The 26,487-nt window shown below is 36.7% G+C and overlaps 3 protein-coding genes across 5 annotated transcripts; 2 read left to right on the forward strand and 1 right to left on the reverse strand.

The window, feature by feature from the left end:
- Positions 1 to 1,427: 1,427 nt before the first annotated feature.
- On the forward strand, positions 1,428 to 5,875 carry LOC103991256 (protein NDL3). 2 transcript variants are annotated; one of them, XM_009410635.3, is made up of 11 exons: positions 1,428 to 1,583; positions 3,342 to 3,441; positions 3,884 to 3,981; positions 4,111 to 4,199; positions 4,317 to 4,377; positions 4,490 to 4,576; positions 4,658 to 4,735; positions 4,816 to 4,872; positions 4,983 to 5,038; positions 5,133 to 5,268; positions 5,372 to 5,875. In XM_009410635.3, exons 1-11 carry the CDS (start codon positions 1,557 to 1,559, stop codon positions 5,600 to 5,602), a joined length of 1,020 nt encoding a protein of 339 aa, XP_009408910.2. In that variant the 5' UTR covers positions 1,428 to 1,556; the 3' UTR covers positions 5,603 to 5,875. The 2 variants fall into 2 exon arrangements, with proteins under 2 accessions (XP_009408910.2, XP_018684220.2); XM_018828675.2 differs by having other exon boundaries at positions 5,133 to 5,279; positions 5,372 to 5,625.
- A 1,832-nt stretch (positions 5,876 to 7,707) lies between these two features.
- On the reverse strand, positions 7,708 to 22,118 carry LOC103991257 (serine/threonine protein phosphatase 2A 55 kDa regulatory subunit B beta isoform). Of its 2 annotated transcripts, none has more exons than XM_009410637.3 (15): positions 21,811 to 22,118; positions 18,517 to 18,620; positions 18,327 to 18,422; positions 18,116 to 18,235; positions 16,765 to 16,968; positions 16,384 to 16,475; positions 13,330 to 13,448; positions 11,902 to 12,025; positions 11,667 to 11,790; positions 9,542 to 9,610; positions 9,348 to 9,439; positions 9,179 to 9,256; positions 8,541 to 8,608; positions 8,287 to 8,428; positions 7,708 to 8,209 (listed from the first exon to the last, which is right to left on the reverse strand). In XM_009410637.3, the coding sequence occupies exons 1-14, from the start codon at positions 21,935 to 21,937 to the stop codon at positions 8,292 to 8,294; spliced, it is 1,554 nt and encodes a 517-aa protein (XP_009408912.2). In that variant the 5' UTR covers positions 21,938 to 22,118; the 3' UTR covers positions 7,708 to 8,209; positions 8,287 to 8,291. The 2 variants fall into 2 exon arrangements, with proteins under 2 accessions (XP_009408912.2, XP_009408911.2); XM_009410636.3 differs by having other exon boundaries at positions 16,762 to 16,968.
- A 2,442-nt stretch (positions 22,119 to 24,560) lies between these two features.
- On the forward strand, positions 24,561 to 25,850 carry LOC135616299 (dof zinc finger protein DOF3.1-like). Its single transcript, XM_065115498.1, has one exon. The coding sequence runs from the start codon at positions 25,057 to 25,059 to the stop codon at positions 25,645 to 25,647; it is 591 nt and encodes a 196-aa protein (XP_064971570.1). The 5' UTR covers positions 24,561 to 25,056; the 3' UTR covers positions 25,648 to 25,850.
- The last annotated feature ends 637 nt before the right edge of the window (positions 25,851 to 26,487 follow it).

Genomic DNA, 26,487 nt, shown 5'->3' on the forward strand with positions numbered 1-26,487 from the left:
AGAGATTTTACACAACCAGTATTTAGAATCTTAAATTCTTTAAAGAGATTCAGAAATCTTTCACACTTCTCTCAAAGGCTGGTAGATATGGCAAATGTTTGAACTAGGTGGGATTTGGGCACTCCTAAATCCCATGAGCCTTTTGGACTTTTAGAATACCTTCCAGACCTCTAAATCAGTCCAAGAAGTGTTTGAAATGAATTGTTTATCATAGAAATTCTCATTGAGATCATAATAAATGGAATATTGATTATATTTCTACTGTGTGATTGGGCTCACACTGATTCTACCTCTGAAGAGGTGCAACTAATCCTGTCTAATTCTCACCTACACAAGTAAAAAGACAAATGATAAGGTAGTTGATGAAGGTTTTAGATGAGCTACAAATGTTGATGTGGTTGGGAAGCACTGTTCCATTACCTACTTTCTCATGAGCAGAACAAGAACACTGACAATTTTCTTGCTTTCCTTCTTGTAACATTTTAGACACCAAATATATTGCTCTCATCAAGCTGACTTGTATAAATCTACTGATTTCATTGACACTTTTTCCAATCATGCAATGTGACACATCTGTACTGCTTTCTTGTGAAACTGCCGGTCAGAGAGAATAAAGAAGCAATCTGCAGGCATTGAGGTCATTAATGTCCCAATCAAAATGGCCTCATGAAGACTTTGCTCATTATTTGTGGTGCAGACTTACCAACAAAGATTCTACTTCATATCTCATGTATCATTCTGTATAAAGCAGAATAAAGAACACAAATTACCAGTGAGGTGATGATAAAGCATTGATGCCATATGACAAATGTTTCATCAGGATTGTATGTATATGAGAAAGAAGAAGAGATTTTGGTTGTTAATCATGTTAATGACTTTGCCTTGGCTTAACATTCCACTTCTTGAGTGGAAGTGGAATGTTAAGTGCAAGGAACAGTTCTCCTACCATGGGTGTATTATTGTTGTATTTGGCCAAACATGACTTCTTTTGCTTATTTGGTTGCTTCCTTCCCATCTAACATCTAATTACCCATGAAAAAGGCCTAAAAAAAATTTCATCTTTACCCCTGGAGATGTGGGCCCATCTCGTCTTCGGGCCCACTGTCAGGTTGCCAGGCGGGTTTCGTTCAACAGTCGTTCTTCTCCTACGTATTACCTTCCTGATGATTGGAGGCACATTCGGTCCCACAAGCGGGCCCCGCCTCCACCACCGGGAAGGTAGTTGAGACGGGTAAGCCATCCGTCGGGGACCACCAGGAGGACAGCAGAACTGCTCTCCCTTCCTCACCTAGGATCGCTGGTGGACACTTGGCCTCACCTGACGAGGTCAAGCCTCTGTTTGACCGATGATGGACGGCTGAGATCCACCAAGCCCACGGAAGGTAAAAGTCGGCGATTCCAAGGGCGTTGGTGGGCTTCATCGCGATTGAAAGCAAATACATGTATCTGGGAGAGGGAGGGACGGAAGGAGAGAGAGGAGGGCGTGTTCGGTTCGTCGCGGAAGAGGCTGCTTTGGGAGCGCACTGGGGGGATCGAACGGCTCTGTCTCGGGGGATATGGAGAGGTTATCGTTCGGAGGGCAGGTTAGGGTTACCCCTGGTCCGCCTGGGCTCTTCTCCTCATTTCTTTTGGCTTCGTAATGGGTAAAATCTTGGATCTTGTGTTGGTTGCGCGGTTGAGCGCGTCTCTCTGCTTGTGCAGTTCGTCACTTTCTTCGAGTTTTGGTTGTTCTTTAAGGGTTTTATTTGCGTGTTTTACGGTGTTGAGTGTTGAGATAGTGGGTTTTGGTATGTGATTGATTGATGATGTACGGAGTGGTGATATCGTCCGCTTGCGAGCTTTTCTTGTTTCCTTACTGCGAATGGTTGAGCGTACGGACGTCAAAATGGAATTTTTTGAACTGGTTTGTTGTTTGCGCTGATTCAATTCTTTCGTGTTCTGAACTTGATTGCTTGTTTCTTGGAACTTCTTCGTGGCAATTGTTTAGCTGGAGATATGGCTTCAGTGGATTGCTTCAGGAATCATCTGTTGGGTCCAGTTATGTTAGTAACATTGTACTTCTTATATACTGAAAGTAAGTTCAAAAGCGGAATTGTTCTTGCAGTGAAGTTATGTCGGAATTTGTGATGACTGATGAGGTCCGAGTTTTAGACGACAAATGATGTTTAATGCTTGAGAGTGCGGTTATTTTAACTTCTTGCCTCAACAGCATGTTACTTTTGGATTAGGAAGGGAAAAGTTATAAATTGTTGCTTCATTGTCAAAGTTGTCTTCTTTAATGTTCTTATAGAGATATAATAGCTCATTTAGGGCCATAGGGGATTTAAACAAGGGATCTTGAATTCATCGGTGTAGATATGGATATTTACATTTGTAACTTCATTTGCTTGAAAGTGGAATTTAAGATGGCTCTGAACACTTAAAATAGACCTACAGCCTTGAGATGTTTGTGTTGTAATTTTAGAGGCAACAGATGTGCTTCTTGTTAGTATATGGGACCTATATGTCGTAAGAACATTAAATTCTGATTAAATCATTTGACTACCACCTGTTCCCTATTTATAACCCAGTGTCTAGTCCTCCTGGGTATCGTGTTGAGGATGTTTTTCTTTTTAAATTTTGACTATATAAAATCTTTTAATCACTTAAATTTTCATGGTGTTAGCCAAGTTTAGTGATGCTCATAATTTGTATATTTTTAATGTGAAGTAAAAAGTTACTGCAACTCTGTGGTTATTAGGTTAATTCCACTTTGTCTAACTGTATACTTTCATCAGGCATAGTCATTTTTTTGTCTCAATGATATTTTTTTCTCTTTTCTTGACAACTGCCTAATGAACAACTGTGTTGCTAGCAATTCTTTTGCCATTTCCTGTAAAGTGAATAATAGTCTCACTCTCTGTTACTTTATGATGTTATATTTTCCTTCTAGTTCTTTAGTTTGTTACCCTTCCCTTCTGTACATGGATGAAGTACCGAAAATGCTCTTTCCAAATTCTGTAACCTTATTTTCTGTATTTTCATATTCTGTTTCCTCGCTGCTGTCAAGGAGCCAATTTGATATACATACTATCTTTTGGAAGGTAAGGTACTGTGCATTTAGTCCCTGTTACTGTTAAAAGTTTGACAATTTTCAATGCAATTCTGATCATTAAATTTCACTCAACCTACTCCATATGAATTCACATAGAACTATTAGTGCAGTCCAGGTTCATCTTGTATTTTTGTTTTTTCATTTTAATGCTTTTGATTTATGTTAATTTTTTTTTAATTTTACATATTGATCTTTTTTCTCTTTCTTCATTGATGCTCAATCATATAAATATCCTTGCCATTCTCAGGAACATCATGTGCTAACCAACCATGGTTCCTTATCAGTTTCTTTCTATGGAGATCCGGAAAAGCCTGCGCTTGTTACTTACCCAGATGTTGCTTTAAACCGTAAGTTGGGTGATATACAAAATGAGCACTTTGTATTCTGTTTCTATCTATAAAAATTAGATATCATGAGATTTCAACACATATATCTCAAAGTTCTTATAGCAGTTGCTCTTAATCTCTTTTTTTGCATTTTTTTAAAATAACCTAATCATGTTTTATTCAACCCATGGTTAAAAAGCCTCTGTGTGTATGATCATCCATGGCACCTCTTTTGACATTGTACTATTTTTTGAGACATTGATTGCTTAAAACATCATTATTTTATTTTTAAGTAGCCCAATAATACATGCTTACTTGTACTTGGCCTATCCTGTTCCTTACAGAAGAGCTTATTATCTGTTGCAAAAAATTGATAGAATGGGTTGCACATTTTCGTTGCTAAGTTCTCACTAGAATGGAGAAGTTTTTGTGCCTAACTTACTGTTTTTATTGATTTATTCAGATATGTCCTGCTTTCAAGGATTATTTTTATGTCCTGAAGTTGCTTCTTTGCTTCTTTATAATTTCTGCATCTATCACATTAGTCCTCCAGGACATGAGGTCAGCAACTAGATTGCAGCTAAAGTATGATTTGTGCTTATTAAAAGGAACTAGTGGATTATCAACATTTTGCAATTTGAACTCATGTGAACATGATATTTTTGGTCCTCTTCCTAAAAAATCCTGCAGTTAGGTGCTGTTCCTATATCTTCGGATGTCCCGGTACTCTCTGTTGATCAGTTAGCAGAGCAGGTGGCAGATGTGCTTGATTTTTTTGGGTAACTAAATCATATAATACTGAAGTTATTTTTTCCCTCAAATGTGCAGTATTGTGTCTGGAAGTGGCTTTTCCTTTGTTTTCAACATTTTAATTTTTCATGACTTGTTCTTTGCAGGTTGGATTCCGTCATGTGCTTGGGAGTCACCGCAGGAGCTTATATTCTTACCCTTTTAGCAGTAAGTGATTCTGCAACCAAGATCCTCCATTTTTTTGTGAAAACGAAGGTTCTTTTAGTATTTGCTTATTTCTTATCTTTATTGATTTAATTTTTTTTCTGTGTTTGTAAAGTTGAAGTATAGCAAACGTGTTGTCGGATTGATACTTGTTTCACCTTTATGTAAGGCTCCCTCATGGAAAGAATGGATATGTAACAAGGTAAAGTTTTTAGTCACTGATGTTTCTGTTCCCAGTTGGCGAAGTATACTGCTTCTAATTAGGGAAAATCTGAATCTTTAGGTAGTGTCAAATTTTCTCTACTTCTATGGAATGTGTGACTTAATTAAGGAATGGTTGATTCAGCGATATTTCGGTGAGGTATGTTAGCATCAGTTGTCTCGAGCCTAATAACTCACCTCTATGCATCATTCATTTCATGTCTTAGTCTATTTTGGCAGGAAGTTCGTGGAACTTCGCAGGATCCTGAATCAGATATCGTACAAGCATGCAGACGTGTTAGTATTTGCTCCTCTTGTGGCTTCACATCTGATCTGGGAGGAACATTTAAGCAACATTTTGCTATATCCAAGGTTTCTTTGCAAATGTTATCATTTTCATTTTGCAGTTGCTAGACGAAAGGCGGAATGCCAACATCTGGTGGTTTCTGCAGTCGATAAATGAGTATGTTTTAAATTCTTACTGTTTTGCTCCTTGAAATGTTAATCTGCAGACGAAAGATAATGAAGAATTCTTTAACCCTTTTATGCTAAAACAGACGTCATGACTTAACAGAAGCATTGAAGGAACTTCAATGTAGGATGCTAATTTTTGTCGGTGAGAACTCTCCCTTCCGCTCAGATGCCCTCGACATGGCCACAAAACTTGACAGAGAAAACAGTGTGTTGGTTGAGGTACTTCATCAGTAAGATTTATTGTCTTCCACTACATTTGCATTATTTTCTTCATTAGTAAGATTGATGGTTGATTTATGATGCAATTAATTCGTCTCTGCAGGTTAAAAAATGTGGATCGCTCGTCACAGAAGAGCAGCCACATGCAATGCTGTCACCAATGGAGTATTTTCTTGCAGGATTTAACCTGTACAGGCCCAAGGAACTAAGTTGCAGTCCAAGGAGTCCACTTAGTCCATCATGCATCTCCCTGGAACTGCTCTCGCCTGAGAGCATGGGCATAAAGCTGAAACCCATCAAGACTCGCAAGTCACTCGTAAGTATCAATTTTTAACGCAGAGGGGATTCAGACCTTCAGCTAGGTGAAAATTCACCCTTTAAATGATCAGTTTTGTGAAAACCTTAGAATTTGATGTAATAATTACATCTGCTATAGGCCGTTTGACATAGACCAGGTTATTAGATATAGATCGAGACAAGAGAGGACAAGCTTTGGAAAGCTGAGATTATTAGTAAATGAGATCCTATTGCATTCATTTTCAGTCATAGCCTGTAAACCTTGTCTTGTTTACTTTGGACATCAATAATATAAACCTTGTCTTGTTTACTTTGCCGATCATATTTTCGCAGTAGTATGATTAGCTGCCTTATTTCAGTCACTACTGTTGGGTCTTTCATCTTACGATGTGCATGTCAAACAGCTCCGTATGAATGTGTAACTTTTGTGGGAGAGGTTGTGCTTTCCATGGTGGGTGCTGAATAGAGCTGTGACGTGATATGTAGTGTTGTTAGTGTATATAAACAGAGCTGTGATGTGATGTGATGGATGAAATATCTTTTGTTTCTTGAGAACAGTGGCCGAAGGGCTAATCCAATTGCTGGGCGGTAGTCTCTCGTTGCTGGATACAGGTAGGGTAATGTTGGAAGAAAGATTATGTCCGAATTCATTATTGGCCTCTCTTTTTCTTTCTGTGCACGCGTGATGCTTTCTTGCTTTCTTCTGGTCCTCCAAACTCATTCCCTTACAGCTGAGTGTATATGCATGGATAAAAAGAACCAGCTGTTAGCTAATCTCTCTCTCTCTCTCTCAGTCTCTCTCTAAAGACTCTGGGGATAATGTATAAGAATTTTGATCTAAGAACTCCTCTTGCTCATCATACAACTATGTGTGATCACAAAAGTGAATCAGGTTCAAGTATTCAGCCAGTGGTCTCCATCCAACCTACTTTTAAGTGTGATGATTGCTTAGGATAATGGAGTTTTTGTTGCAGGAGTTCATCATCTCGCAAGTGACTCGCCATTCTGAAACCAGCTGTACTGTCGTGCAATGCAGAGTGTCATGCGCTAAAATTAATAAGACCAAGAAGAACTGTTCTGCCACGATCGGAAGAAATCATAGTAGTACTATCTCCTTCATCAACCCTTATGATGACCCACCACCACTATCATTACCAGCCTCACAACCATTATCGCTGCAAATATGCTACACTACACTCCTATAGCTGCCATCGTCACAGTTTCCTATTAAGCCACCATCGGAATTTCAACCATTCACAAGGAAGTAATATATTTAGGACGATTTCTCTCAACAAAAAAAACATCCTTTTTCGCTTTCTTCCCAGAAGGTGCTCCTTATTTTTGTTTTTCGTATATTCATTATGCACTCTTCTCTTCTCGTTACATCTATCATGTCCATTCTTCCTTCTCTTCTCGTTACGCCTATCATGTCCGTTCTTCCTCTACCTCGCAATGACGGACAAGAGAAAGGTGACAGGCACGATGGGCACGACCTCACGATGATGGACAAGAGACACAAGCAACGAATAGAGAAAGACACAAGGCCTTGTAATGAGAGCAAAAAATATATAGACGAGCAAGAAAGATATCACAAAAGCATAAAGCCTCGCAACGAGAACAAGGGACAGCGGTGACGAAGGCCACAAGCGACACCGACAAGGCAAAGGTGATAGGTGAGAGACACCCTACATTAGGCCACAAGCAAGCGACATCGATAAAGCAAAGGCAATCAGCGAAAAAGACATTTATGAAATTACAACAAATAAGGACACTATATAAAAAAAATGAAAACAGGGGATGCCTACTAAAAAAATGAAAAAGAAAAAATTTTCAGGCAAATCGCACAGTACATTAGGCACTTTTTGACTCAACCATTTGTTGGAACTAAAAGTGCTTTATGACCAAATGCCTCATGAGCATACATACACACTTGTATAATATTAGGGGTCGAGAAAGAATAAGCAATCCCATACCAACCATTAACATCAGATACAAAATGATCCAGTTCAAGGAACCTCATTTTCAGTATCGCTTTCAAATCGAATCACAAGGGGACCAAGAATCTGAAACTTCAATTCCAGAATCAATAAATGGTAGAAACATCAGATTACTACTAATATCACAATGTTTTTCTCTCATGGATTTACCAAAAAACATTATATCTATGAATTCAGGGATAAAACAGAACAAGCGATCATACAAGAAGGCAACCAAGCCTGTTTATTTGACAGCTTAACAAATTAATTACCGATGGAGATTGACATTAAGTCGTTTGAGCAATTTCTAAACTGCAAGGCTATCATGATCGAACAATCAAGAAGCTGACACATCTCGGTGTGTACATACACGTTAACAATAATCATGATTGGAGCTTTCACAAGCACTGACATGAAAACCCAACGTCACAAGCTCCCATGCCCTTTCATCCCAGCTCCTGAACAGCTCTTTGGAGACTGGAGTATGGAATGAGAGAGCTACAGTTTACTTGGGACCCCGAAATAGAACATTACTAGTCAATCTTTTTCCAAAGAATCAATCAAAAGCAGCCGCCCTGCAAATGGAAGATCTGAATTGCCTCATGAATTTGCATACCATCTTCTGGAGACGATGTGAACGCGTAAAAATCACCTACACATCCTCCTCACTGCACATTGCATATGTCAGCCATCAGAAGCAAACTATTTTTAAAAATCAGCAAATTGAGACCTTCCCTTCCAGTACCATCTTCATGCATAATACAAGTACAAGCTGTTCATAGCAGCACAGGCAATCAGATTTTCAGTTGGGTGCCAAGCTAAATGGAGTAATTTGGTTGTGAAATCATATGTATTTCCATTGGCATCGACTGCAGCGCTTTCTGATCCTGTGGCAATTAAACACAAGATGAGACAGCATAAAGAAGAAGAAAGGCACTTAAAAGACTTCCATTTATCAAATAAAATAGAGAGGAAAAAATCTAGTCCATAAGGACTAACCTCGTCTGACGACACGTGTCAAGGTGCTCAGAGATCTTGCAGGCCTTGAAGGGGTTTGCACTTGTTGCCTGTACAATTTTAACACAAAAAAGACAGCCATACTGAATGCCCCAATAATAATGCAAAAGGAAAATGATACCAGCCAGTCAAAGCTCTATTTCACTAATGCAAAAACATGGACAATGTTAGTTTCAAAACAAATTGAAGAAAAGGTACCAAAGTGTCATCTGCTACTCTTAGTTCTAAAAAGAGAGAGAGAGAGAAGATAAGGAGATGATTTAACTTTTTGAAATGCAGCAAAGTTCCATTTTGCATGAGTTACCAAACCTATTCATAGCAAGACAACATCAGCATGAAATGCTGGCACTTAATAACACACATAGATAATGCACTAACAGAAACAGTATTCCCCTATGCCAAATACTCTCTTTGATACATAATGTTATTGAACTTAAAGCCATAGAGTTTATTCATTGATTCTACAAATGCTTACTATACAGAGGTAATACTAGAATGTGTTTTATCAATCTGATTATGACCTCAATCAATAGTTCTTTCACTACAAATCTTCTAACTACATGTAAATGCACCCTACACCGTTACGAACCAAGTTTCTAAATTTACAGTAGCTAACATACCTCATTGGATTTTTACTAGCCTCCAACGTAGTTGCTTCATTGCTTCCAGTCATACAGCCAAAAACACGAAAAAGATTGCTGAAATTGAATTAGCGGTATTATGTTAATAAATACAAGTCCGAGAAGTGTAACACCATAGGACTATCACTCGATGATTGTGAAAATATACCTGTAAGAACCAGTTGCCACACGCAACCCATCTCCACTTTGGCAGCAATCAAATTTGTCAAAGATCGAATCATTCTCATATAGATCACATAGCTGCAGAGCAATAGTATAATTATCAAACTCCATCCATGGTATTATATGCAATACTGTCCATCCAGGTTATAGGTATTATGGAAATTGAGAAAACACACTCGCCTTGGGCCTCAAATACTCATGGACTTGAAAAGTTGCAACTGGACCTGACTCCATATTTATGTCCCATAGCTGATAGTAAAGAACAAAACTATATGAGAGGCACAGAACAATTTGCAAAAGGAACAGGAAAACAAAATTGAAAATTGTGATATTTTATCAGACAAAAATTTGGAAGGATATTCCATCATCGCTAAACAGATGTAGGACAACATAATAAGATAATGCAAGCACATGATCAAGAAAAATCAGAGTAGCATTTGCAAAGAACATGATGATATAGAGCAATACCTTTTCTGCGGTCTGTGCCTTACACCTCACCTATGCCTGTAACGATTGAAGGAGCAACACAACAGTGCCCGACCCAACTTGATCATTGAGAGAGTAGGGTTGGAATTTTGAAAGTTTTGATAAAGAAATATCTCAACCTGATCTCCGGTTAGGTTGGACTGGGAACAACCTGACTTAAACCTGAACCTAGCCTAACCACCAATTTGGAAAATTATGGTGTATATTATTTATAATACAGATTATATTTCAGTATCATCTTTTTACCTAAAATTTCTTATCTTGTGTATTTTAGGTTCCATGAAATGTTCCTAAATATCATATAGTTTCGCATGTTCTCAGCTTAAACTGATTTCTTGAGTTGTATTGATAAGCTCAAACCATATTCCACCTTTCACTTATAAGGTACAAAAATATTGACTATGTCTAAAGACTCTAAACGAGCTGCATTCTTAGATTCAAAAAACTTCACTTTATTCAAAAAACTTGACGAACCCAAACCATATTCAATCATTTCTTTTGTTTTTCTTTTTTTCCAAAATAAATATGACAATAAGTACTATGAAAAAATGGTGATGTAGGATACTTTTAAAGGGTCTTAATATTACACAACATATTTATACAAGTAAATGTACAATCTTACCCAGCTAGTTCATAGAGGCAATGTTAGTTTACAAAAGGCTTGATTAAGAAGACCATAAGCTTCTTTGTGGGATCACTTCAATATATTTATAATTTGAATACAGTTGACTAGTTTCGGGGGCATTTTGCAAAATATCATCAGTTGCCACTTGGCATCATCTCCCATATTTCTACTTTACTTTCCTATGCTGTTTAAGGAGAAGAAAAAGGATGTCAATTGAGTACAAATTTAAGAAGTTAAAATCTGATTTGATTTGAAGATTTCATCTCTACAAAAGAGTTTATCTAACCACAAAGACAAATGTGTCAAGACCTAATTCTTTTCTCTTCTGGTTATTTCTTGGAAGTGTCTAATGTCTTTGTAAAACAACCAATTAGAGAATAACATCAGACAATACAATGGAACTAAGGACAATGAACAAGCCAGAATCCAAAATATGTACATCAAACTCTCTTCTCCATCACTTTTAACTGGAAGAAAACCCAAGTACTTTTCCTAAATCAATCAAGGGAAAAAACTGTCAACGCCCTTTGGTATGCACAATACACACTTAAACATGAGTATAAATACATATATCTGAGTGTACTAGTTAAATACCCCATGCCATACATGGTAAACTAAGTATGAGAGAAGTACAGTATTAGCAATTAGAATAAATTGAAGTTATCAGGAAAATAATAACACAGCAAATTGTTCTTGCATAAGACTAAGATCATGGGAACACTTCTCTCATCATCATTGACATAGTTTAGCCAAATTAAACAAGACAATGATAGAACCACAAAAAGAAAAAAAATGGTTCTCGAAGTGGCATAAGCAATATTGTAATATTTGAACTCCACACAACATGCAATTATCTGGATTGGTGAATTATTCTATATGTTGCTCATTCAACAAAACAAACCTTTCAAAACCATGAACTATGGCAAGAAGAATAGCTCACATGAGGGAACATTTTTGTGAACATAATGGAGCAGTCATGAAAAAACAAATGTGATATGGAAGTCACAAGAAAAAATTCTAAGAAACAGTCCATGTGACTATAGATTAATCATTTGTCAAAGGAAGTGGAAAAAAAAACTGCATATTTAAGGTTTATACAAGTTGTTCTTGTTTTAGGTTATTCTATGATTTTACAAACAAAGGGAGAAAACAAACAAAAAGCAAAGACGAGGTACAAGAACAAAAAGGAGGAACCTTAAGAGTCATATAATCACGACAAAGGATGTGCCTTTCATCCTTTGCAAATTTAATATCTGAAATCGAAGCAATGATTTCCGTGAAAAATGATCTTGAACCAGGTGTGTCACGTTCCTCAAACCTGTCGGTAAAGTCTCTCACTAGCCATATCAAATGATATCAAGACAATGAGGTTTATTTTAATATTCATTTTAAATAGATGGAACTCAATATGCAAGAAGGAATCACTTACATCTTAGAATGGTTATCGCATAATGCCGATTGCCGCAAATCAATAAGCCGGATTGATCCTTTTGAGCTACTATATGCCAGCATGTTACAATGGGTTGGATGGAATTCTGCAGATGTAATCACCTCTGAAATGTAACAAAACTTACGGTTCAGAAATAATTATCACAACTCAAACACTAGAAGCTATGGTAATAATGCATCAAAAGACTGCAACTCCAAACCAAAAGCAGATAGACATGAAAGGCAACAGAATGAATTAGCAGAGACAAAAAACAGTTAAACACAATGCGGGAGGTACATTAAACATGCCATGAGCTGACATACTCATCACCCATCAAAATGACATATCCACCAATATTCCCAGGCGACAAATTCCCAGAATGGCATTCACAAGAATGCAGAAGCTGAAGCTAAGCAAAGGCCTTAGCTTATAACTACAGCAAGGAGAACCTTGATTCCTTGACTCATTGCGACATAACCATTAGATATGGTTCATTGTACTATTCACAAGAACCAAAAAGGACTGCAAATTAATGTCAAGCAGAGGAAAAGTTCTTTTGCACAGATCAAATTCTCAACATTAGCATATTTAATTTGATCCATAATGACCAATTATAACTTCATGCTGAATCTGGTTGCAAGTTCAGGTTAACCACTTAGAATTAGGATTTTCTTCTTTTCTGGCTGTTAAGGCCTTACACCAATTGACTATTAAGACCTTAGACGAAATAAATATTATTTGGGGCCAGAATTTATTATAACAAATAATCCAACTAGTGAAGCAGTTTCTTGTTTTAAGACAGCAGATTCAAAAGAGTATGTTGGATATAGTGAAGTCAATTGACAGTACAGTAACCCAAGGATTCCAACCCCAACCATACCAGTGAGTACATACCAATATATACTGATCGGACCAAGCATCGGTATTAAAATATATAAACAAATCGATACTGGTTCAAGATTGTTCATTTTTACTATTTATATTATTTTATTAAATAATATCAGGTTTTACAAGTCAGTTTACATCCAGGCATGTCAGTTCCGTACTGGTCTGGTGGTTTCCTTGGACAGCTACTGATCCACATTTAAATTCTTAGAATAACAATTGTTCTTATGTCTCTTTCCATAAAAAAGCAGCTCCCACATCGAACTATTCCTGAAGACACAAAAATTAGAAGAGACTGCACGTGAAATCAAAGGTCCCACACACTTTGATTAAACATTTCATGGAAGGCAACCACAGTAGCATCTTAAGTAGGAAAACATATTTAAGATTCACAGCATGGTAAGAAATAACCTGAAAGTGCAAACCCTTAAATCATGAATGAAATATGATTTAAGAATCAGAAGATTGCTGATAATAAACCGAAGTGACTACTCAAGCCCTAAATACTTAACAATTAGTGCAATTTCAATCACGATGAAGTACCAGTTAGATCCTCCATATTTGCAGGCTTCACATCAACAAAATTGAAGCTCTGATTGCTGATCTCTAAATTCCAAAGATTTATTCGTAGGTCGTCTGCTGATATAAACGTCTCACCATCACTGAGTGGAGAAAAGGAATCAGCAGTTTGTTTAATTGAAGCTGAAAACACACAAGTAGACAATCAACCATATCTAGCCACTAATAACAATTTTGCAGTATGTTATGTGCTGATATAATAATCATATGACACAGATCCATTGTCAAATTACAGAAGTACAGATGTAAGTATAGAGGAAACAAAGTCGCCGACGTAAAGCAACTAAAATATTCCAAAGTTTCTGAGAAAAGGAAAGAGAAGTTGTGCCTAAAGCATACAAACAAATTCAACACCTACTATTTTCTCTTGATCTCATGTATGGTTGTCCATGAAAAAATAACCAGTCGGTAGAAATTTTAACTTACAGTAAAGGAGTGCAAAGTGTTATCGAGTAAAATAAAAAGAACTGTCAGTGCAAATGCAACACAGAAATCAGAAGTATACAAAGGTGCTTGTAACTAGGCCAGGTTACATGCCTAAGGATCCTCTGGTATGCCAGCACAAATGCAAAGATGATGTCAAGTAACGGTTGTCTCTATCAAGCATCAAGGAATACTATTTCAATCGGACCGGTCTGTATCGACTAATATTTACCAATCAGAGCATGGACTGGAGCAAGGACTGTCCCTTTTGAATGGTCTGGTATATATCTAATTGCTTAGGTTTTCTCATGGGTGTTTCTTACACATCACAGACCATGACTCAAGAGTTGCCCACATGCCCACCCGCTTCGCAAGCCCTGGCTGCCAAACCAATGCTCCTACTCTCCTGCAAACGAAGCACTCTTTTCTAAATTCTTTCTAAAGCTATATTTCATGATTTCGATTTTATAATTATAAAAAAAAAGAACATGTCCAGTACACAAAGCTCCCACCAATGCAGAGTCTAGGAAGGGTCAATGTATGCAGCCTACATTTCATATCTTCAATTTTATAATTACAGAATCTAAAATCTTTAATTTCTAAAAATTATCTCCATAACTCAAGTTTAAAATTTAATCCCAACTAAATTTTCATCAATAAAATCAACATTGTTAGCAAAATGAATAAAATAAATCATGAAAGTTTGTCCTATATGGCTTGTGGGTTCATCCCTTACCAATGTGAAAAGGTAATTATTTAAGTGGATCATTAATGAAATTCTTTAGTGTTAAGGAAACTTGATTGACATACTCCTTATACTACTTACACTAGTAACTACTTTATTATACATATCTTTACACATTAATATTATAACTAGATATTTCATTCTTGTCTTAAATCTATCATAATAAATCTCCTAGAACTTCATCATAATTTTTTTGTAAATAAAAACTTCTCCCTATTTTTTCATTAATTGTATCAATAAAATTTATGATCACAAAAATACTTGTTTCACAAATTATTCTTCCTTCAACCATCATTTCCCGAAGTTTCAAAGTGTGACTCATTTATTCCTCTATAATTAAAGCATCTTTGAACAACCCTTTATTCCCATAAGTTGGTACAAAAAACTCTTCATTCATTCATCAAACTGACTATCAAAATTTTGTTACATAAATTAGCCAACCAAATTCTTAGTTGGCCTCTTCAGTTCTTCCAAACCTTAATAAAAATACCATCAACATCAAATCATATTCTCTTATCTATTTCATTCTTTTTAAAGTGTCTTGTATAAGATGTCTTTTATCCTTTGCTTTGTTCTAGATTTGTAAACAAATCTATGAATTCTATGATTATTCTATGCTCCCACTATTGTCTATCTCTAAGGATAAGTTATCAGTAGAATATTCATCAAATAACTTAGAAAATAATATTCATATCATTAACAAACACATTTTGATCTCCTTCACTTACACATTCAATGTTACACAAAGCTATCTTCAGCAATCTAATGAATATTCATTTCCACATTCTTAGAATCTAACTTACTATGAAAACTACTGTGGGCTTGTGTTTTGCCAAACTTCCCATTTTTTTCTCTATTAGAGATACAATATATCTTGTAAATTACTTCTCATTTTATGTTTTTTGAAATCCTTAATATATAAATTTTTGTAGTGATTGCTTTTTTGAACTTGCTCATGCCACCACTAACTCTTTGCTCACATAAACATTATTAATCAGCAACCCGTAATGTTCTTGACAAGGCGATCTCATAATTGAATCTTTACTTCTTAGACAATGTTTGACCACATTGTCCAAGAACTACAAGCATAATCCAAATGCCAAATTCAAACAATAGCTCTTGATAATTGACAATACATTCCAACAGGCTACCACGCAATGGAAATTAAGAGAGACTTCCAACCAAGTTATCAAACTCAAACTTACATGCAGCAACTGCCACAACTCCATTACCTCAAAAGGCACGTGAAGTAGTCAAGTGATTCCTCATATCATCAGATGCAATATCAGAACCAACTTGAACAACCATTAGCTCATACTAGGAATCTGAGTGTCTGTAATCTTCATTGTAAGCTTTGCTTGTAGATATTTACACATCCACCAACTAGAAAGAGGATGAGTCAGGTAAGAGCAGCATATTAACTAGTTCATGTTAGACAATTTAAATTTTCTAGTTTCATTGCTGAACTTTGTACACAGAGTTCAGTCATTTCCACATCCCTGATAGCTCTTCCTGTAAAACATCAAAAATTTCCTACAATAAAACAGTCATTTACAAGTGACTAACTCCATAGGTAGTGTGGTTAAGCATAATGTAGAATCCATAAAGGAGTAGGTTGAGTTGCTGAAGTAGCAGGTGGCATTGCTAAGTCCATTAGTGGCACCAGAATCAGCTCATAAAAACTTATCCATGACAACAAAAGAAACAATGTAAGGACAATTACTCAGCTTATAAGATGAAAAAAATGCATCAAAAGAGCATTTGCACAATAAAAACTGAAACATGTATGAAATGAAGCAAGGCAGGAACTAGCACATTGGAAAACAAATATATACATATATATAACTCACCTGTTATTTGAAATGGAATTTATGTGGTAATCATGAGCATGAGCATATATCCTTCGACATCTGGCAATGGGATTGGTATCTTGGCTTGTCACCTGTGTATATAAGTAAAACATACACAAGGACCATTATTCATTGATTCAACAGCAAAACCTGCACTTCAAAACAATAACATGATAGAAAGTAGTGCAAATAAAAGAAGTCATCACTGCATTAAATGTCGTGAAAAATGCAAACATGTACAACTGAGATGTCCCAGTTATTTATAGAAACACAGTCAATCGTTGAATGGATGTACTTCTTTTGAACGGCTTTTCTTTATCCATGCGTCTATGTTGTAAATCACGGTTTGTATGACAATAACGATGGGTTAAGCACAACTACCATGGGCAGACGTAGTGATGGAAGCCTTCCAGGGGGAAACGACAACTCGTTGTTGAGGTGATTGTATGGCCTCTCAGAACATCCACCATTTGGAAGATATCCACCAGGACAATTCACGCTTGAACTAGCAATGTTGCCATTTTGTTCAGCTATTGAAGCATCCACATTCATCTCAGAAATTTTCTTGACTTTTCTTTCTTGCACCTGTATGGATCCAAAAGCAATAAATATTATCAGAGCACCTAAAAGAGAAACAGCATAACAGGGTATTATTCCAAAAGAACAAAAGGAAATTGAATAGACATAGCTTCAAACAACTGCAAACAAAAAGGTACAAAGACAACAATAACAAGGTGATATGACAAGCATTTAAAAGCAATGTGCTTCAAATTCAAATCTGCTTTCATCGTTGGTCCTAACCTCACAATTTCAAATTTTATTATCACAAGTATTAAATATTTCATACAAAATTCTCTGAAATTCCATAGAAGTTCCAGAAAGTCACAATTTTTTTTACTGAAATCATGACAATTTATATTTCTTTTTATAACTTTGTGCATATGTATTTTTTGTAAAACAATCAAAGTGGTGCTTTTAATATCCTACAATTGTATGAACAGATTTGTTTCAGCATATTTACTTCTCTTTTAAAAAATATTTTTTTAGTAAAAATGACTAGAGAAATTCTGAACATTGTAAATACAATCAATGAAAGGAAGTGACCCATAGATATTATATCAGAAAGAAAGACACGTAAAAAGTATAACTCCTAAAAAAAAACATAGTCAAACCTGTTTAAGAACCAAAACTTTAGAAGCAAATTTTAAATTGAATCTTTGAATGACTACAGAAGCATCACCATTATGAGACAACATTGTACTCAAATAAACAATAGCCATGAAGCACAAATCAGAAAATCTCAATTTTTTTCTATATATTTTAAATTAAATACAGATTAAGAGTACAAGAAATTCTGGAGAGACCACTTGCAGACTACAGTTTTCAATAGCCATAAACAGAAAAATATTCCAGAACAATCTAAAGCACTATAAAGAGAATATTTATTTGAGTTGAGATTCATGATAATGAATTTACATATCATTAATATGGAACAGAAAAAACTGCAACTTAGTCAAAAACCAAGTATACATGATTAGGTATATAAACATATAAAAATCATCTGGAAGAGCAAGAAATAGATGAGTGCATTGTTCATATACAATCAGAAAACTAACAAACATATCCAGTGGTTGACTTTAAAGAAAAACATAACTTTTCAAAAGAAATGTTGCTATTTTCAGTGGCATAGTAAGAAGGATGATAACATATGCATGTTGAAGATGGCACCTACCTTCCAATATTTAATTGTCTTGTCATTCGTAGAAAGGAGAAAAAGAGCATGATTGGCTGGTTGACACCATTTAATTTTGTTGATCTTCTCCTCTATTTCCAAGCTTTTGAGATAGTCAAACTGAATAAGAACATGAAAAATCCATATCAAAGGTCTATTTAACAAAATCAGAGGTTCATAATTTTAACAGTTTGAATTCAGAAATAAGTACCTCAGGTTCATGACTTTGAAACTCAGTTTTGTAGCGGAACTCAGGGTGTCTGCTAATTGGATAATCTTGCTTCTCCAGATCCTTCCTCAAACCATGCTGAACACAAAATTCACAGAAGAGATCAATAATAAATAATTAGCACAATGAAACAGAAATAGGCAGCAGCTTGAAGACAAGCCATTTAACATACATTTGTAACATCTGTCCTCTCAAATAAAACAACACGTCCTCCTCGATCTCCAGTAGCAAGATGGTCTCCAGATTTATCAAATTCAATGGCTGAGATAATATCAACTGCAAAGAAAAGGACATCAAGTTAGAGATAAATGCACATAAACTGAAGCTTGGAATAAAGTAGAATCACATCGAGAAAAATGTTAAAAAAATCATGAATCATGTTATAGGCAAAAAGAGCCAGCCTGTCCAATATTTCAATTTGTAACAGATAATAAAGGACAAAGGGAACTATGATTCAATTATGAATGAGAAGCTAATATCCCCCCACTTGTTCCCTGAATCTGGAAGGTCTTGACAAAAAGAAAAACAGACAAGCACTAATACAAATAAAGCGTTCCTTCAACTAACAAAGAGAGAAAGCCAATAATAGTAAATTTCTGATTAATTCCTTGATTAATACTAATTCACTTGCATGTTAATTTACAACCTATCAAAAAAGCTTGAAAGATCCAATTATATATACAGTAGGTAATAGTAAAACAAGTAACATTTAAAGTTGCATAATCTACAGATTAACACAAAACTCACAGGACATACTCCCGCCAACATAGAGACTGTGGAGGGTCAAAATTGCAGTCTTATGCTGCAATCAAATGGGACGTTTCCATGACACCCTAGTTGTAAAGAAGCAAAATTACCTAGGTGCCAAGGCTCATTGTCACGCATTAAGAGCAAAGGATACAAAATAATTACAAAGATAAAACGACTCTTAGCAGCAATTTAGTTTGAAATCAAGTGGTATACAAAACAAATATCTATTCTTACAACCAGCAGAAAATAAATTAATTGAGATCATTACATTGCTTTAACGCATTAGCGTAAAGCTTATTTAGAGCACAACTTACAACAGTTACAACGCCAATCTAATGAACGTGATTCCAACAAAGATGTTACAATCGAACCACTCACAAGGAGAGAGTTTTGGCTGTACAAGCATAAACATCAAGTAAAAGGACAAAAGGACAGATAAATGAAACTCTAAAAAAGGAAAGGATATAAATCAATCATAGCATTACATGTGTGATACATGGTATTATGTAATTGTGATGGAAAGTCAAGAACCTCAAATTGTTTCATATTCTTAGTATTGCTAATTTGCCAACAATTCGCACATGGGCCTAGGGGTATGATTATACCTTGGTTCAACCTTCCGTTTCCTGGGCATGCTTTTGAGCTCTGATATATCCAGAGCATTTTGTACACATTTTGAAAATTTAAATATTATCTTTTACCAAAAAAATATAAGAAAACAAGAAAACCAAGAAACACTTCATAACTTTGTTGGAGGATGAACAGAATTAACTTGGTATATCCACTAAATTTTAATCATTATAAATATTTATTTATAACAAAAAATTATCAAAATCAAAGTTTTACAACAGGACTGTTGTAAGATTCTTTGAAAAAAGAAAGTTTTGTAAGGCCTTAATCAAAATCAAAGTTTTACAACAACACTTCATAAAATTGTGACCAGGTCAAAGAGCAAATAACAGAGAAACTCCACATTGTGCTGATCATGAAAATCTTTTCTTTAGGCATTTTAATTTATTAATTAATTGGTTAAGTAAATCATTTCAAAGACCAGGACCAGTTCACATCTCCCAAGAGATATGGATTTTTAAGGTTGAGCAGCTTTACATATATGATTAGATATTTATATGTATTTTCGATGGAACACATAAGATGTTTACAAACTTTTTTCTTTCCACTTCCTTCTTTTCTTTACTCATTATTATTATTGCTTCCTTTTAACTATGGGAATGCTCTGATGTTGCATAGTGGCATGTGCCAGTGACAGATACCAGCTTTCAGATAGCCACGAGAAGGCAATTGAAATATTAAGTTAATTCATTTTGTTAATAGTATTTAAAATATAACATCATGTACCAAACCCTCCCTGCAAAAGTATGGCTCCAGCTCATGAGTGACATTGCTGGATCAGCTGGTCATTAAATAATACTATGTAAATAACAATATCATTAACAAAAACTTACTAGTGACCTATTATACAAATATTAACAAGAAGAAGATACACTCATATTTTTAGAAATAAGCTCCATTTTACAATAAGCTTAACACCACGGTCCAAGTTAATAATCTCGACATGGAAAAATAGGTTATTCTAACCTTCCACAAGACATGTCAAGCCCTTGCAGTCTATCAACTTGTAAACCAAGATCGAGCAGTTAACTATGATATAAAATAGCAACACAACAATGAGTTCTTGAAATTTTGGTTCAGTCAACACTATCTCAAATGAGCAGTTCACAAGAAATTCATGCAGATTGTCCGTTTATTATGTTCATAAAAATGATAACTCAAATAAGATTGTATATTACCTGTGAATTAAGCTGCGACACATGTCCTAGAGTACGGTCAAAGATATAAGTTCGAAATTAGGAGTAAGCAGCCAGGTACCAACTTTCTATATGGTAAGGAACTAAGTCATTTCACTTGGAGAAGGTATACGAAATCAATGCTAATACTTAAGCAATGTCCAGCGGCCAAGAAGAACTGAAAAACATAATTTCTTGTCTTGTCCGATAACTGATGTTAAACTAGAAGAAGTGATAAAAGGACATAGCTATATCCACTGTGTGGGCAAAAGGTTGTGTAATATATCATGCTTAACACGAAATTGCAACTGAGAAACTTTTACTTTCACTGGTGGGCAAAAGTTTTCTTCAGTACAATATCCACTGTTTAATTATGCTTGAGTTCCAAGTGAGACACATCAGGTTGCTTTTCTGGTAACATAGCAACAGTAGCAATCCAAAAAGAACTAGTGGCAAGTTAACATAGATCAGCTAATACCTAAAACTCGCCCAAAGAGTGTACACGGAATGACTAATCCGTGAATGAAGCCACAGAAGTTGCAACACAAGTCTCCAATAAAAAAACACAGTGACAATCAAGAAGTTCATCTTCCTCTGTCGAACAATTACCAAGACTCTTAAAAGTTCATAAACAAGGACTAAAGTAGTAAAGTAATCAACCCAAAAAAAGAATAATATTTTTACGCTCCAGAAAAATTAACAAGTCCCGATCTTTTCCTTGAGAATATGAGTAAACCTCAATTAGGTCACATTCCTTCCGGTGATTCCACAGACGAGGCACTTGCGATGTTCCAAAAGCAAATCCATCGGCAACCAAGACAAAAGAAGGAACATAACATCCAGTCGAAACCCTAAACTGTCCCGGCACCACCAAGAACCGATCAGGCAAAGGGGGAAGATAAAGATCGTACCTTCGTGGACCTCTTCCCCCGCCATCCGCTCCCCGAACACCTGCGAGAATTTCCACTCGAGAGATGGAGGCGGGGGGACCGGCGAGCCCGCCGGCCTTCCGCCGTCCTCGGCGCCGCTCACCTTCATTGTCCAACCAGAATTCCGACTCGATAGGGCGGCCCCTACTCCCGCGGCATCGGCAGCTCAATACGACGGAGAGAGGAAGAATCGACACATCTACTTTGCCTATCGCGCTCTCGCTCGTGTACTCCTCTCGCCCTAATGCAGCTAAGCATTCCTGCACTCACCCGTTTTCTTGGCACCTCCCTTTAACGTTCAATAAGTACCACTCCGGAGAGAGGCATCCACTTATACGTAAGAGATTAAAGCCCAGCCATTATCATTAGTTGGGCCGGGCCTTGACTATTTGGGCATCTAATGTGGGCTGGCCTTGCACGTGTTAACCTTTTATTCTATTTTTCTTTTTTTATAAAATAATAAATATATATATATATATATAATTGTATTTTTTTTTAATTTTAAAATTATATATATATATATATACTTTTATTTTAAAAAGAGAGTATTCATGTCGCACTACTGATAATGAAATCTCTTATTTTTTGTCATATATCAATAATCATCATTCAACTCAATAAGAATTGAATTGTTAAGATTATTGAAGTTGAATTGCTTATTATAATGCTTATTAATGTTTAAGTACAAGTTTTTTTTTAATTCTAATACAAGATATGTTGTTAATCATTTTGAAAAGCTTAATATGTTTTGTAGGAATCCAACGACTAATGCAGCGAATTTATGAAAGATCGACTCGAAAAAGAATTATGTTAGACGTAGCCTCCGAGCAATCTAAAATATAATAGAATTATGGATTTGACTCTTCCTTAGAGATTGTCAAGTATTTTTAGAATTATAATAGAATTGAAGTGATTCATAAGAAATTTAGGTATGGGAAAAAAAAATATAAAGAGTTGATGTTCTGTAAATATTATATATATTTTAAGGTCTTAGTGAAAAATGAAGCGTTAGCAAAGAATATTCTGGTTCCAATTTTTTTTCAAAGAAAATCTAAGGATATTGAAAGAAAGATTGTGAGAGGATGTGAGTTTTAATTAACTCAAAAAAAGGAGAAATTTATTGTTTATTCTTATGTAGTCAGGATATATTTTTCTGGTGATTTTTTTTTCTAAACTTTTATTTGACTGTTGATCTTCTGATGAACTTAATGGATATTTGACAAATTGATTTAATGCCACATTAGACATGTTAAGAATCATTTCTCCATGACTGATAAGAATCATCATGATCTGCAAAAGATATTTGGAGCAATTCTTTTGTTGTTGTTGACAAGGAATCATACCTGAGCATCACAACACCAAGTCTGGAATTTACTGGGCAAGCTATATGAATCTCTCTATCTATCAGACTCTTCTTGCAGAAGCAATTGCAGGAGGAAGCTGCTTGGTTTATATCAGAGAAAGCCAAGTAACTTGTAGGCTTCAGGAGACAGGTAAAAGAAGGCCATGTCCCCAGCATGCATTCAGAGTTCCTCAGCCATCCCTTCCCCTGCTGGTGAATGGAACACAACCCAATGCACAGATACATGCATGGTTGGCCAGCTCAAGGACAGGAACCCTAATCCGTAGGTACGCAGGTTCAGCTAGTCTTCTTCCCCCACCATTAAAAAGTGTGCCATCACCATGGCAGGCGTTGGTGGAATCTGCAGCAACTCCTCTCTCCATGGCCAAGCAAAAGTATCGGCTTCTGGACTTGGCTCTGCTCATTACCAGCATTTCAACTGTTAGGGAACCTACAATTGTTCTTCCAGTAACAGCTGCTGCACGAGCAAGGTGTGTGCCGAGTACTCGAGTCACTCGATCAGAGCACTTGTGGGAAATCATAGGCAACGACCATCACAGTTTACTGAATTCAACAATGAATTATGATCAAAGTGATGGGTATATTCTCAATTAATGATCCAAGGAATCATCTATTTGCAAGCTAATATAGTCATAATCTGATGAAGTTGTGGAGACTGAAATGATAATAACTCTGCTAATGGAAGAGAAGTGAAGTGAGTCCAAGGATGCAGGTTACTGCTCTGGTTTGGAGCTGCTGCAGGTCATCTGAGATATGGGGAATGGTCATGTCAAGCAGACTGAGGGGAATCACAAGCTTCTCTGTTTCATTTGTCGCAATTGCTGTTGGTCAGAGGGTGGGAGGGAGGGTACAAAATCTCTCTCTCTCTCTCTCTCTCCTTGCAGAACTTACAGCGTCTGCACGTCTGCCCCCACTGCCATGCAGCTGATGCACTGCTTTGACTGTTCGGGCAGCAGCGTTTCCTTCTCCGTGAGAAGGTATGGAAGAAGGGGAAGCACAAAACATTATTTGCTTGCACTAAATATATATACAGAGAGAGAGAGAGAATTATATGGCGGTAAAAAGATGATTTTAGCTGTATTAATATACATGTCTCAATCGAAGAGAGATTGTGTTAAGCAATAAGCTTCTGTAGCAGTGAACAGTGGATTAGCAGTCAGCAATGGAATTCTCTCGTGGTGTGTTCCAATGGGCCTGCGGGACCTGTGTAATATATTCCAATGGATCATATCAAAATGCACATTATATACATATACATATATATATATATATATATATATATATATATATATATATAGAGAGAGAGAGAGAGAGAGAGAGAGAGAGAGAGAGAGAGAGAGAGGAAGGAGGAAGAGGAAGAAGGGTTGGTTGGCTCTGTTTGCTCTCTTCGCCTCCGTTTCTGATCTCAGTACATTTCCTGTCTTGTTCTTCTGAAGCTGTCTTTTTTCTTGGGGAAGACATAAGGAATCATGGATTGAAGTAATGAAAGGCTTCTTCTTCTTCTTCTTCTTTATTGTGTGATGAAAAAGTTCGACATTTTTGCTTTGGGTTTGAATAATCTCTTTTCGTTCATTTCTGCTGAGGTCTTTGTTTCCTCTGCAGAAGGTGATCTCTCTCTCTCTCTCTCTCTCTCTCTCTCTCTCTCTCTCTCTCTCTCTCTCTGTTGTTTTCATGCTTAAACGTTCAGAATTCAAACAATTGATAAGATTCTGTCAGCTTGGCTTCTAAACATTCCTCAAACTCCCGCCTTTACACACTGCGACACCACAAACACTTCCAAACACAAGAAAAGGAGAGAATACAGCATCAAAATCTCCCCTTTTCTGAGAAGACACTCTCTGTAGCTTTTCTTCTTCCTTCGAACAATGCAGGATTCGTCGGCGGCGGCGTTTCAGGCGGCAAAGCCTCAGTTCCCAGAGCAAGAACAGAACCTGAGGTGTCCCCGCTGCGACTCCACCAACACCAAGTTCTGCTACTACAACAACTACAACCTCTCGCAGCCACGCCACTTCTGCAAGAGCTGCCGCCGCTACTGGACCAAAGGCGGCGCCCTCCGCAACATCCCCGTGGGCGGCGGCACCCGGAAGAACTCCAAGCGCTCCAACTCGTATTCGTCCTCTGCGGCTTCCAATTCCAAGCGTCCCAATCCGCCTAAGCCCCCCTCTTCCCTCCCTGACCTCCCCAAGCCCGATCCCGTCTCTCTTACCTACCCGCCGCTCGACCCCGACCGCCACCTGCTTGATATGACTGGAAGCTTTAGCTCGCTGTTGGCATCTGATGGGCACTTCGAGAGCTTCTTGGGGAGCTTCCATCCGGTGAACGGTGGCGCCACCGCATTGCAGAACTCGAGTAACAGCGGCAATGCGATTACGCCAATGCCGGCGATCGAGAACTTTGAGAGACTGGAAGGTGATTCGGGATGCTGGGATGCGGGGTGGACTGATCTTGCCATCTAAAATCCAGGATCGAGCACGCAGCTAAAGAAGAAATCTTGGAGCAGAAATCCGACGAAGATCACATTTTTCTTCCATCTCTAAGCATTTACTTTACTGTAGTCTAATAGAACTGTTTCTAAGAGATGGTTTTATGGATATAGGCACACATAGACACATGGTTTTGCCAATGTGATGATGATGAGATGGATTTTGATAGACTTCCAAGCCAGACTTATATTTTGATTTCTCTTTGTTTAATCGATCCAAACTTTATGTCCTATTCGATGATATCTCTTGGTTGCTGTTCTCAATATGTTTTCTGATTTGATTACTTCCTTTTCCTTCACCATTTCTATGATATGGATGTCTTAAAATCGAAATTTTAGTTCATGCATTGTCTTGTTGGGGCTCTCAAAGGTTTAAGGTTTTGTCTTGTGTCTTTCTTATGTGAAGCTAATAGCCACCAGCATTCCTCCTATCCTATGGAATGATTTTTGCCAGCTTGTTTCTGAAGGGTTGATCCAATTTTGCTTCAAGAATTCATTCTTCTCTCGTCTCTTTTCTACTATTTGTCAGCTTTCTTTGATCTAATTTTGCTTCATGAACTAGTCAATTTGTGATGAATAGTTGCATCAAAATGATGATCCTTGAATCCAAAACTAGAGGCATTTTAGGATTAGTCTGTAGGGACATGCTGGTGAATTAACTTAGTATCTAATTAATTTTGACATGCAAAAACATTAGCTGCTGCATTTTAAATCATACCAATCTGTCCCTTGGATTTTGAACACACAACAGCAGGAGATGCAATACCAGCAATGTGCTGCAAGCGATCAGCTTGCAGCAGCACAATGGAGATCT

This window comes from Musa acuminata, chromosome BXJ2-7, assembly GCF_036884655.1.
Source record: "Musa acuminata AAA Group cultivar baxijiao chromosome BXJ2-7, Cavendish_Baxijiao_AAA, whole genome shotgun sequence".
NCBI lineage: Eukaryota > Viridiplantae > Streptophyta > Magnoliopsida > Zingiberales > Musaceae > Musa > Musa acuminata.